The sequence below is a fragment of the Geotrypetes seraphini genome, chromosome 2, assembly GCF_902459505.1.
Source record: "Geotrypetes seraphini chromosome 2, aGeoSer1.1, whole genome shotgun sequence".
In the NCBI taxonomy this organism is placed as follows: domain Eukaryota; kingdom Metazoa; phylum Chordata; class Amphibia; order Gymnophiona; family Dermophiidae; genus Geotrypetes; species Geotrypetes seraphini.
In genome coordinates this window covers 432219752-432233910 of record NC_047085.1, presented here as the reverse complement: position 1 = coordinate 432233910, position 14159 = coordinate 432219752, and the positions used below count along the sequence as shown (strand labels likewise).

The 14159-nt window shown below is 41.7% G+C and overlaps 2 protein-coding genes across 2 annotated transcripts in view; both read right to left on the bottom strand.

Annotated features, from left to right (window-relative positions):
- The window catches only part of SLC39A12 (solute carrier family 39 member 12), a 79025-nt gene extending 76612 nt beyond the window's left edge, over nucleotides 1-2413 (bottom strand). The window contains exon 1 of the mRNA XM_033931288.1: nucleotides 1751-2413. The gene's annotated coding sequence lies outside the window, so the exon portion shown is untranslated. The remainder of the gene's footprint in view (nucleotides 1-1750) is intronic.
- Nucleotides 2414-2436: 23 nt separating this feature from the next.
- Nucleotides 2437-14159, bottom strand: part of MRC1 (mannose receptor C-type 1) — a 239932-nt gene continuing 228209 nt past the window's right edge. Inside the window, 3 exon segments of the mRNA XM_033932883.1 lie at nucleotides 2437-3209; nucleotides 9462-9497; nucleotides 12664-12831. Of these exon segments, the coding sequence (XP_033788774.1) occupies nucleotides 2965-3209; nucleotides 9462-9497; nucleotides 12664-12831 (449 nt within the window). The 3' untranslated portion in view covers nucleotides 2437-2964.

The window sequence follows — 14159 nt, the reverse complement described above, 5'->3', positions numbered from 1 at the left end:
ATAGTTTGGGAAACCTGTAATGTAGCTAGCACAACTAAGGGGATTACCAGGTCCAGCAATGAGGTAAAGGAGATAGAAATAAAAGTTCATACCTATCACCAGATTTAAAAGATATTAAAGCATATAATGGAAACTACCTTTTATGAAAAATTCAAATGCTCTCTCATTAAGCAATATGATATGTTATGTTAATCAGGTTTTCTATTCCGCCTTTACCTATTCAGTTTAAGGTCGGATTACATTACAAGAGGTTGAGAAAGTTACTCGGGAAGTTACAATCAACAGTTTGGCACAGACATTCAATAGAGTTGCTAGTATAGACAAATCAGTACAGTTCTTAATACAGCTAGGTCATAGTTACAAATTCAAGGAGGTCATCAATGGCTAACCATCCCAGGAGTTGCATTAGACAGTTTAGAAATGTGCTTTTATAATTACCATTTCAGTTATTTCAGTGTCGGTTCTCTGTCTTGGTACAGAAATTATTTTAAACATTTTCTGAACCTGAGATATTGGTCACAAGATCATAGTGTAAGTGGTAGTTGGTTCCAGCATTTTGCTAATTGATATTGGTTGGATAAGGTAATTTGCCTGGTAGCCTTTATATTATTGCATGCTGGGAATTTTAAGTGGAAAAGATTTCTAGTGGAATATCCATTGGAGGCACCCTGGAGTAGGATGGCCAGTTCTGTTAGGTAGTCAGAGGCATTCCTTGTCAGGATCTTAAAGGCATTGATGCCTAATTTAAATTTAATCCTTGAGGTTATGGGCACCGGGTGGGTCTAGTTTGCTATATAAGGGAAACTGGCCTTGCATGGTGCAATCATAGGATGTACTGTGCATTTTTCCAAGATGACAGAACCAGAAGCAGGAATGAGTAGGTATTGCTTTTGCCTCTTAAAGTATGGGGGTTGGGGGTACCTGGGAGAAAGGTTGGGTGGGTGCTTCTAGACACCAAAGAGTAGGAATTTTTGGAGTCAGGGAGGTCAGAAGTACTTCTAGGAGATGAGGGGTGGGTGAGGATTACCACTAATCACCAGGGTTCTGGGGGGGGGGGGATGTTTTTAGTTTGGGGGGGAATGAAGGAGAAAATGTTGCAAGGCACCAGGAAGTGGGATTTTTAAAAAAGTCAGCGCAGGGGGTTGGAAGTACCTAAGGGAGGGGTAACATGGAGATGCCACTAGATACCAGGGATTATTTTTATTAGCCAGGGAAGTAGGATCAGGTCAGGGACCGCTGCTGGTGGCTTGGCACTTCTTATAATGTTACTCTTCCTATCTCTGCCTCAGCCAATCACGAAGGGTGACATTTTGCAATGAGCTGCAGATTACACAGTTTTAACATGGCAGTAATTTGAATGCTACCTTAGGTTTTGAGCAAAAGTTTTAGTGTAGAGCCAAATGCTGAGCTTGCTCTAACACGAAGCTTTCTTCATTGGCTCCTCTGTCTGGTCACAGGATAGTATCCAATTCGTGAGTGAATAAATAAGATCATGCTTTTATGAATGTGCTTTGAATTTTTGTATTGCTGAAAATGTTTTGAAATTTTTAACTATTTGAACCTGGCTATGCTTGTAATGAATTAATAAAAAGCTCCAAAGTTAGCACATCAAAATTGCTGTCCTAACCTTATGCACCAGGTTAACCAGATACTGGTCCTGAATTCTGGTTGGTGCCTGGTTAAATTCTGGGTTAGCACACATATCTGGACATTCAGAGCTAGGAACTGTAGGAGTATATATTGCCCATACCTGTTTGTATGCATAAGCACTGGCATACCATGGGGGGAGGGGAGGGACAATCCACCCTGATTGCAGACCATAAGAGATACTCCTGGGGTTGGTATTGTGGTCTGGGAACTTCCCCTTCCAGCAACAGCAGCCTTCACAACCCGCTGCTCTGCCTGTATCAGCCCTTCCTCTCTGCTGCTTCCTGCCTTCACAGGAAGTAGGCGGGACCCAACAGAAAGGGCAATATTCTATATGAAATTTAACAAAATTGCAATCCCGTACATAATTAGACGTAGGTAGCTAAGGCAGAGACAGTAGAACAAAAATGGACACAAACACAAACGAATTGTAGAATATAAGCAAATGTTAAGACATTATTTCCATTATTTCACAAAAATTTCAATTTTACAAGATTTACAGAGATGCAATTATGATTGTATAATCTGGGATCACATCACACAGAGCCTAACTCCTGAGTTCTTACAGTTAGAAAGACTATTGATAAAAGCATAAAATACAAGTGGAACACAAGTTAACTGCAAACCTGTCAAAATAGTTCATGGTAGTAGAGAATGACACGGTGACAAAATTCATCACCGTTCCCGTCCCCGCGGATAATCGCTGGAAATAATCCCATGTCATTTTCTAGTGTCTATTTCAACCTCGGTTCTTCTACACCAGCATTCTTCAAAGCAAAGCTTGCGGGTCAGTGGTTGTGGCCATTCATACTCTGATTCTTCCCTCTCTCCTTAAAGAATGACATGAAGATGGTTTCCCGCGGTTATCCGCGGGGACGGTGATGAATTTTGTCACCGTGTCATTCTCTACATGGTAGGACTGTTATGCTGCAACACCAAAGACTTAGTACCCCATGCAGATAAAAAAATTCTAATTAACATCACCACAGAATGTCACGTTATCGATTTGCATAGGTTACCTCCATGCTTATACTGTATTTGCACAACTCTTGAGGCTCTTGCGTGCCCTGCTTTAAATTAGGTATAAACAATACTTTTGCTGTACAAATTAAAATTACTGGAACTATCTTTCCATTGCTTCATATTATAATGTTGGTACAGCTTAAAAGGACTTCTGTTTGGTAGTGTTATTTATTTATTTTTTTAAATTAATAGTACGCAAAACTATTTCGAGATGAGTAAGGGCTTTGGTGTAACGCTGTCTGTGTTCCCAATCTGCAGCTTTATCTCTGGCAGGCCTTCGTGGATGTGATTGTATTAAATGTCAACGCGTTCATTCCGTTCAATGTTAGTCATCAGATTCTTTGTATCACTAGTTCCGATTTCAAGACCACTATTAGAATACAGTGTGTTGTCAAAGTTACTTTCTGTTTGCAATTGGCTATGTCTTCGTTTGTAGAAGAAATATAAGGCTACTCCAGCACCTGCCATAATAAGAAGAACTGTGACGACGACTCCGACTACGCTGTAGGAAGAGGCAGATGCCTTATTGTTTATTGATGCTGGAAAAAGAAAAAAAAAAAGAAATCCATCATGAACAATGAAACAAATGAAACTTTTTCCAATCATGAAAGGGGCCCTTTTTACTAATTTGTGATACAAATTTGCAGTGCTCCAAGTTCTTATAGACCAGTGACCTTATTGTCTTACTGAGCCTTTTAGAGAATTTTGGTCCGGGAAGATTGGTTTTACAATGGTTTACAGGATTTTTGAGAAACAGGGGCTCATGAAACCAAAACACAAAAATGTCCAAAAAAGTCGGCCCTTGGACGTTCTAATCGCCAGGACGTCCAATTGCTGATAATCAAAACTGTTTTCCTGGACATCTAGCAAGACGTTTCTCCCTCTTACGATTCCAGAGTTCCAGTGAGCATGTTGGGAGGCATGTCATGGGTGAATTTTAGGCGGGCTTTGGGTGTGCTTAACTTGGATGTCTTGCAGCAATAATTGAACCTTTTCCAAGACATCCTGGACGGAACTTAGGTATTCAGAGCTAGACCTGTTTTAGAAGCATCTAAGTGCTACAAAGGGACCCAAACTGACCAGATGGCCACTGCATACATTAAGGTATAACCTCCCCATACTTCCCCAGTGCTCACTAACTCCCTCCCACCCCCCAAAAATCTGAATGAAAGAGTACCTACCTGTCTCTAGAACAGCAGCACTTGGAATGGGAAAGCCTAGTAGAGCATCACACAGGTGATATGGTGGATGGACTGGTGAACCATAGAGTGGAGGACCCAAGCCCATAAGTCATTCTAACAACTACATTTATGGTAGAAAGTGCGAGCCCACTAAAATCCACCAAAACTTTACTCTACTGCCATATAAGTGCTACCTGCAGCCACGAGAGCTATTGGGCTGGTAGACAGGTGAGTCAAATAGATTTTGGGGGAGTTTTGGAGGGCTCAGCATAAATTATATGGGGTATATGTTGAGATGTACATCTAGCAAGTCACTTGGTCTCCCATTGCCCCAGGTATATTAGATAGATTGTGTGACCGCAGGGACAGATAGGGAAAAATTTTTAATATCTGAATAAATCCATGTAAATCGTTCTGAGCTCACCTGGGAGAATGGTATAGAAAACTGAATAAAAAAATAAATATATGTGAAGTGCCCTCTAAGTTGTCCCACTGCTCTGTTGGTATGTCGGTGTGGCCAGTCCATCACAATAATGGCCACTCCCATGTCCAAATGGTCTGGATTTGGATGTTTTCAACTTGGACGTTTCTTCGGTTAAAAATGGGGTTAAAAGTTAGGCATCCTAAGGGTTGTATGTCCTGTCGGCTTAGACATCCAAGTAGACGATTTTCAAAAAAAATCTATTTTTGAATATCTGGCGGTTTGGCTTTTGAAAATGGATGTAAATTTGCATCTGACTTAGATGTCCTTTTCAAAAATGGCCCTCATAGGACCTATAAAGTCCAAAACAATGGACAGATTTCTGATTCATGGAAGCCTTTGGTAGGGGTCCCCCAGGTTCCACACTCTTCTTCAAAAAGATGTAGCTCTGGACATTATAATTTAAACTGATACCAATAAAACTAAGATCTTGTGGATTACATCCCCTTTGAAGAATCTACTGAACAAAAGGATTAACATCCAAGGCACAACGTTTATGTTAGAAATAACTATCAGTGTTCTGTGGATACTATTAGGTTATCGATTATCAAAGAATGACCAAATTAAACAATTAATTTGAAAAATTATTTTCAGACTGCGTGGTTCAAGGCTGGTGCTGACTCAGTTTATTTATTGTAACTCGTTAAATACTGGTTATTCTAAGATAGCTTTATGATGTTTTCAAGTTATGCAGAATACTGCAGCAAAGTTGATTTATGGTAAGGAAAGATCAGACAGAGCCACTCCACTATTGCAGAGACTTCATTGACTCTCAATAAGAGTACATTGTCAATTTAAATTGTGCACATTGGTTCACAAAATGTTATACAGTTACTATCCAGAACATATGACTAATCTTATTCTAACTAAGCCTTCTAATCATTCTCTACTTAGATTGAAAGATTCTTTAGTTTTACACTATTCATCATTTAAGGGTATAAGATTTAAATCAATTTTTCAGCTAGTTTTATTATCAGTTCAATGCTGAAATTATCTCCCAGTAGAACCAAGAAAGATTTCTTTTTATTTGAAATTTTGCAAACTTTTAAAAGCATGTCTGTTTTATGAATATTTGATGCCATTATTTTTGTTATTTCATTTATTATGTAAATATGCTGGTATTTAAGAACAGAAGAATAGCCTTACTGGGTCAGACCAATGGTCCATCAAGCCCAGTAATGTTGGTGCCGGGCAAAATGGTAGAGACTATTATAAAGAACAAAATTATTGAATGTATACATAGGCATGGAGGAGAGTGGGGCGCAGTGGTTAGAGCTATAGCCTAAAGGGCTCATAATTTAAAAAACATCTAAAAAGTGGCCTAAATGGGTACTCAGATGATCAAAAAGCCTGATCGTTCAAGTACCCATAACCAAAGCTGGTTTTAGACGTATCTAAAACCAGCTTAGGCCTTTCCACTACCTCTAAACGCATATTGTGAAAAGAGGCGTTTTTAGAGGAGGGGAAAGGTTGGGAGATAGGCCGACCTACACTTAGTCGTACAGCAGGTATAAACAAACCTTTTGACAGGTTGCCTAGTCAGCACTTATACGTTTTGACTTAGACCAAGTCAAAACAGGTATAAGTACTGAAAAAGGGGCCGCTGAGCTGATCGCGGAAAGTTGCTTTGATATACGAGTGTTTTGGTTTAAGAGCATGCTTCTGGAATGAATTATGCTCTTAAACCAAGGACCACTGTAATTAATTAATTGAGACAAAGCCAGCATGGTTGGCGAGATAGAAGACACCAATGTAATGTAATGGTTTTAGTCAAGAGAAATCTCTGTCACCAATCTGCTACATTTCTTTGAAGGGGTGAATAAACATGTGGACAGAGGTGAGCTAGTTGATATTGGGTATTTGAATTTTCAGAAGGTATTTGACAAATTACCTCATGAATGATTCCTGAGGAAATTTAAAATATCATGGGATAGAAGGCAATGTCCTATCATGAATGCAAGAACTGGTTAAAAGACAGAAAAAAGAGAGTAACGTTGAATGGTCAATATTCCGAACGGAAAAGGGTAAATAGTAGTGTTCCCCAGGGGTCTGTTCTAGGACTGCTGCTTTTTAACATTTTTATAAATAATATGGAAATGGGAACAATAAGTGAGGTGATTACATTTCCTGATGACACAAAATGAAAAATTGAAAGAGGACCTTACAAGACTGGTAGACTGAGCATCCAAATGGCAGATGACCTTTATTGTGAGCAAGTACAGAGTGATGCAAGTAAGGAAGAGGAACCCAAACTATAGCTACATGATGCAACGTTCCACATTAAACGTCACCACACAGAAAAAAGGATTTAGGTATCGTTGTTGATGAAACCCTCAGTGTGCAATAGTGGCCAAGAAAGCAAATAGAATGATAGGAATTATTAAAAAAGAAATGGAGAAAAATAACTAAGACTATTATAATGTTTTTGTATTGTTCCATGGTAAACCACACTTTGAATGCTGTGTGCAACTTGTCACTGCATCTCAAAAAATATTTAGAATTAGAAAAGTTACAGAGAGGGGTGATGAAAATGATAAAGTCAATAGGATGACTTCCCTATGAAGAAAGGCTGAAGAGGCTTGGGCTCTTCAGCTTGAAGAAGAGATGGCTGAGGGGAGATATGAGGAAGCAGTGGTGTAGTAAGAGTAGGTGGTTCTTGGAGCAGTGGTGCCCCTCACACACTCCTGTGCCTTCCTATTGGCACCCCTGCACCTTCTACTCACCCACCCCCCTGCTCCTTCCCGCCCCCATTCTACACTAAAGCTCTCCCTTCCCCCTCCCATACCTCTAAATCCTCGCCAGTGCAAATCGCTTCTGTAGCATGCTCATTACGCCAGCATTGGATTTCCCTCTGTTGTCACTTCCTGGACCCATGCCCCCGGAAGTGATTCAGAGGGGAAACAGGCAGGAGAAGTTGCTTGTACTAGCAAAGATCTACATATGTACAGGGTGGGGGAGAGGGATGGCGTGAGTGTGGCATGGTGTGGCGGGGCAGAGTGGAGAGGTGATAGCACCCCCACTGACATGACACCCAGGGCGGTCCACCCACTGCCCTCACCTTTACTACGCCACTGTGATGAAGGTCTATAAAATACTGAATGGAGTGAAATGGGTAGATGTAAATCACCTGTTTACTCTTCCAAAAATACAGGGAATAGGAGGCATGTAAAGAAGCTACTAAGTACATAAGAATAGCCTTACTGGGTCAGACCAATGTTCCATCTAGCTCAGTGTGGCCAATCCAGGTCACTAGTACCTGGCAAAAACCCAACATTCCATGCTACCAATCCAGGGCAAGCAATGGCTTCCCCCATGTCTGTCTCAATAACAGATTATGAACTTTTCCTCCAGGAAATTGTCCAAACCTTTCTTAAAAATAACTACGTTAACTGCTCTTATCATAATCTCTGGCAACGCATTCCAGAACTTAACTATTCTAAGAGTGAAAAAAGAGTGTGAGCATTGGAACCCATTACATCTCTCTTGGTGGGCGAGAGTCCAAACTGTCAAGATGATGATTTTGCCTGTAGTTTGCTACCAAATGAGTATGTTGCCAATTTATTTTCAGAGGTCCTTTTATAAGAAATTGAATGGAATTCTCACTAAATTTATTTGGCTGGGTAAAACTGCTAGAATAGCTTTAGTATCTTTGCAAAAACCAATTGTGGCGGGTGGGGTAAATTTTCCAAAATTTTATAGATACCATTAAGCTTTCATACTGCGTCAGGGTATGTATTGGATCCCTCCTGAAGTCTTGGATCATCTTCCGGACTGGCTTTACTTAGAATGGCAACTTATGTCCCCATTTCGGTTATGTCATAAGCTTTCTGAAAATCTAGATACACTACATCAACTAGCTCACCTATATCCACATGTTTATTCACACCTTCAAAGAAGTCAAGCAAATTGGTGAGGCAAGATCTCCCCTGGCTGAACCCATGCTGACTCTGTCTCATTAAATCATGTTTGTCTACATGTTCCACAATTTTATTTTTTATAATTGTTTCCACTGTTTTGCCCAGCACTGAAGTCAGGCTTACTAGTCCGTAATTTCCTGGATCTCCCCTTTAACCCCTTTTAAAAAATTGGCCACCCTCCAATTTTCATGTACTACAGAAGATTGTAGCAACTGGTTACAGATCATTAACAGCAAATCAGCAATGTATACCATCCAGTCCAGGTGATTTATCACTTTTAACTTGTCAATTTGACTTAGTACATCTTCCAGATTCACCGAGCTTTATTTCAGTTCCTCTGCATCATCACCCTTGAAAACCTTTAACTGTTCAGATTGATCTCTTAAAACTTCTATAAAGACTGAAGCAAAGAATTATTCAGTCTCTTCACAATGATCTTATCCTCTCTAAGCACTCCTTTTGCTCCTTGATCATCCAGCAGTCCCATGGATTCCCTTACAGGTGTTCTGCTTCTGTTATAACTAAAAATTGTTACTATGAGTTTTTGCAAGTTTATCTTCATATTTTTTTCTTAGTTTTCTTTATCAATGCTTTGCATCTAACTTGTCAGTGCTTATGTCTCTTTTTATTTTCTTCATCTGGATCTTTTTTCCAATCTTTAAAGGATGTATTTTGGCTCTAATAGCCTCTTTTTCTTCACCTTTTAACCATGCTGGCTCTTGTTTTTTCTTCTTTTCACTTTTGTTAATATGTGGAATACATCTGGTCTGGGCTTTCACAAATTGGAGAAAATATTTCTTCACTTAACATGCAATTAAACTCTGAAACTCATTGTAGAGAATGTGGTAAAAGCAGTTAGCTTAACAGAGTTTAAAAAAAAAAGTTTGGACAAATCTCTACAAGAAAAGTCCATAAGCCATTATTAAGATGCACTTGGGAAAACCTACTCTTTATTCTGGGATAAGCGGCATAAAATCTGTTTTTACTCTTTTGGGATTTTGCCAGGTACTTGAGATCTGGATTGGCCACTGTTACTCGATTTGATAAGCATATGGTGTAACCCAGTTGAATGCTCAGTTGAAAATGTACCTATTCATTTAAAAATAGCTATGCAAATCACCAATCTAGAATGTATTATGCGATAACATTGGACATGAAGAGTGTGCAACACACATGGGTCTTGCTTTAATTTCTTTGTAACAACAGACTTACGTTTCATAACTGGAAGTTTCTCAGTTGGTTCAATAGCTATTAAAAGAAAAAAAAAAAGATAATTGTACATTAAACATTATACAACATTGGAACATAAATAATCATGTGTTTGTAAATACATTTCATGAACTACAGTACACTTCCATTACAGTATTTTAACTTACTGACACAGTAATTTAAATAAAAACTGCTCTATTTATTCTCTAGTTAGAAAATGTTTAGGGTTATGTTCTTAAAACTGAACCCAGTGATAGCCACTTTGATTATGTAACTAATCCCCTTTTAAAGAAGATAATACATTTCAGAGTGGTGGTTAGCACTTGGAGAGAGTTCATTGAGGCAGGTTCATTCATGGTAGTAGAGACGTATGGTGGAAGAGGAGAGAGCCCCACGTCTTGAAGTAAGTTGAGCTGGCCCTAAAATTACAGTAGTACATATGTATCTAATATAATAAAACGCTAGCCACGCATGCGCACTCCCATCTGCGTGTTGCGTTTTCCGTGCGCTGTAGGACACCGCAGGTAGGAGTGTGCATGCGCGTGAAGCTCTCTCTCTCCCCCCCCCCCCCCGAGGCGGATGTCGGCCGCGGCGGCTGCTGGCCGCATTTAAAAATAAAACAGGCAAGTTTTTAAAGTCCTGAAAAGCCGTTGGCCTAGAAGTATGCAGGCGGCATACTTCATGGCCGATGGCTTTTCAAATCCCCCCTCCCGCACCGCCGCCGCTGTACATTTTAAAACCTCCAACCCCCCCCCCCCCCCTCAGCTTTGTGGTTAAGGCCTGACTTCTTCAGGCAGCATCAGCATTTAAAATTCGCTTCTGTTGCCAGCTTCAGGCCTTCCTCTCTGGAGGGTCCTGCCTACTTCATGTTTTCATGAAGACAGTACCCGCCAGAGAGGAAGACCTGAAGCCGGCAACAGCAATTAATTATAAATGCTGCTGCTGCTTCTGCCCGATGAAGTTGAAGGAGGAAAGGGAGCAGAGGGGGAGAGAATGATAGGGCATGGAGGTAAGGAGGAAGGTATGGGGGGGAAGAAAATGCTGCACAGGGAAGTGGGGTGGGAGGGAAATGCTGCAGCACAGGGAAATGGAGGGGCAGAAAAAGGAAGGGAGGTGTACTGCTGGGCAGGGGGAGCAAGAAAAAGGGGTTGATGGACAGGGGAAGAGGTGCTGATGGACAGGGGGGGGGGGCAGAAAAATAAAGGGAGGCCTACTGCTGGACAGGGGGAGTAGGAAGGAGGTGATGATGGACAGGGGGGAGGTAAACAAAGGGAGAAGGGCTTCTGCTGGTTAAGGTGAGCAGTGATGGGGTGGTGGAGGACACAGGGGAGGTAAAAGGAAGGGAGAATGGACAGGGGGAGCAGGCAAGGGGTGGTGGTGGAAAGCCAAGGAAAAAAAAAAAAAAGAAAGAAAGAAAGACAGAAATACAGAAAGCGGCGAAGGAGAGAGAAAAAAAATAAAGACAGACACACATACATATATTCTAGCACCTGTTAATGTAACGGGCTATAAGACTAGTATTACCAATAATTTCCCTAACTGCCTTTACTCTATCTAGAAAGTTTCAATAATTTGCCTTAGATTTCAAGACTACTGTCTACGTAATGTTTCTCCTTGTGGTATCATGCACAGAGACGGGCCCTCAAGCCAGGATAAACTTGACCCACACAGTGGTCAAGGTCAGCACAATAATAATACTTTATTAAAGTGTTAGGTATGGAACTCTATTAGCTTCATAGGCAAGTAGAAAATAATGCAGTCTAGTCATTAGGTGTAAGTAAAAAGTCCTCCCATGGTCCTGCTCTTGCAGGCCATGGCATAAACTGGTCTCTAGTCAAAACACATTCACCATCTGGATCCAGCATATAGTTCTTCAAAGTCCCCAGTGACACTGGGCCTTCCTGACTGTCATAGTTGCAGGTTGCAGGTGGTGGAAGCAAATATAGTTGGGCAATTCGGCTTCCCTCTGGGCCCCCCTTAACCTGGCTGTGCCCCTATCTTTTACACTTCCTAGTTTCGGCTCTTTTGGCTCCACCCCTCCCAAGTCACTTCCTCATTGGGTAGGACTATTAGGGAGTATCCTTAAGAGAAAGTGTCTGTGCACCTACAGACTCCCTCACAGATTCTTTCTTCATTGCTTGGGGTTGAAGGCTTAGCTGATTAAGAATCCCTGCTCTAGATTGTTCCCCTATTCTATGCTACTTCGTTCTTTCCTTCTCTGTTCTTGCTCCCCAGCTTCTCTTTTCTCCCTTTGTCTGCCCATGCTTCTCCTGCCAGGACTCTATGGGCTCCTTTTACTAACAATGAGAGATTACGTGACTCGCCCAGGGTCACAAGGAGCAGCATGGGATTGGAACCCACAACCTCAGGGTGCTGAGGATGTAGCTCTAACCACTGTGCCATACACTCCACATTAAAAATCTGTACTAGTATCCCATAACTATAGGAGATACAGTGACAAGCCTGTAAATGACACTGAAGAAATTCCCAGAGAGTTAAATATGACAGCACAAACAAAACATATGTATGAAACAACAAAGGAAACCATCTAAATATGACAATTATAGAAAGAACCATGACTAAGGTTTTCTTTTACTAAGCTGCGATAGAGGTTTCTACTGCGGCCTGGGGCGCTAAATGCTCCGATGTTTCTCCAACGCTCATAGGAATTCTATGAGCTTTGAAGCAGCGTTGGAGCATTTAGTGCTCTGGGCCGCAGTAGAAACCTCTATCATGGCTTAGTTAAAGGGGGGAGGGGTAAGTTTGCTCTCACCATAAAAGGTCTGCAGCATAAATGAATCCACAGAATAGCTCTTGCTGGCACTCAGCAATACCAATTAGCAACAATGTTCTATTTTGCAGCATGCTGAGGGGAGGGGTCTTTAATTTTGTTTCTTTTCTTTCATTAGCTTTTTTTCAATTTCATTTCCATGGTTACACAGGTACATTGATACATAGACAGAATGGATAGGCCATTCGGTTTCATCTGCTCATCCTTCCTCTCCTATGTGCTTGCCTCATTCAGATACCGTCTTTGTCTCCCCCACCTCACCACCCTTTCTGTGAAGAGGTATTTTTTTAGATTACTCCCAAGTCTGTCCTCTTTCATCTTTATCTTATGCCTCCTCGTTCCAGAGCTTCCTTTTAATACAGTATAAAAGAACACAAAAGCTTAAAACTAGACGTGACCTGGTGTATCACTTACTTTTCGGTTTTTTACAAACATATCCTTTGTTTACGTTGCAATTTATGTTATTCCAGTATCCAGAATTGGAATAAACTTCCACGCAGTTTTCCCTTTCGTGATTTGAGGGCTCGCCTTCGTTCCAGTTGACATAATCAACCACAGATGAATCAAGCCATAGCCAGTCCCCTAATATTAAATGACAATGCATCAAGTTAAAGAACAAAAAAAGCAAGGCACAGATATCGTGCCACAAAAGAATCAATCCAGGAAATTTTTATTCATAAAATGGGCACTTTTACTGAGCTGTGTTAAGTGCTAATATGCACCTAATGCCGCTTAAAATGTCATAAACTGGGATGTGCTCAGGCAACCAGTGGTAACTGTCAAATGTACACACACTAACTGCATGCTAAAATGTAGGGGTCTTTTTTGCAGGGAACATGTCTTGGGGCAGAGAGGTCTTGACTCTATAAAACTCGCCTAAATTGAGGTGCTTAGCTCAGTGCGCCTAGCCCAAGTCACTTATAAGAAAGTGGGCATGGTTAGAGGCGGACTTTGGTTGGGCATGTTTTGCATGTTGGTGCCTTAGGTGCTGGTATTTAAGACAAGTAAACCCTAGCATAAACACAGCCAATTTTGGACAGGCCTGATCCCCATAAAGAACGGGCATCTCCCTCTTTCCCTCCTTCCCCTTCCCCCACCCCCACCTCAGCCTGTGCAGCTGGGATGCCATACCAGAGGAGGACAGAGAGGTAACAACCGAAAAGAGAGGTAGCAACTGGGAGGGGAGACAGTGTACCCCCTCTGTCCTCCTCCAAACATATTTCTCCAAGTCCATATTTCTCGGTCCCCCTTCTAGCCTCCTCTGCCACCTCTCCCTCTTTTCCTTCTATACTTCTGCCCTCCACAAGTCCATCTCTCCCTCCCTCCTTCCTTTACCCCATCCCCGAGTCTTACATCTCTCCCTCTTTCTCTCATTTGAGTCCAACATCTCTCTGTTTCCCACTCCCTCCCCTAAGTCTAATATCGCTCCCACTCTGCCTTCTACCCCTCCATGAATCAGACATGTCTCAAAAGGGGCCTAATTTCTAAGCAGCACTCTAGTGGAAGTAGCATCTTGCTGCCGGCCAGTGTACCAGCTGGTTGTCTCTCTCTGCCGTGTCTCTTTCCCGGCATCTACTCCTTTTATTCCCCCCCCCCCGACAAGCATTTCCTTTTACCCCCCCTCCCCGGCATGACTACCCTAAATTTGCTATAAAAGGAGAAAAGGGATCATTCGGGGGGGGGGGGGGATGGCAAGATGGCGGCGGTGTGAGAATCGCAATGGAGCAGTTTGAAAGACCCGACAATTGCCAATGCCTTCCACTGAATTATTTTACCTTGTTTTGCCTTCCCGAATGCCGCATTCAAAGAGGAAGGGGGTGATAAGGGCCGTACCTTCGCCAGCCCTTTCTTCAACACCCATCCAGCAAACTGTCAACTGCTTCTTTGCGGTTCTGCCGACGGCTACCCAG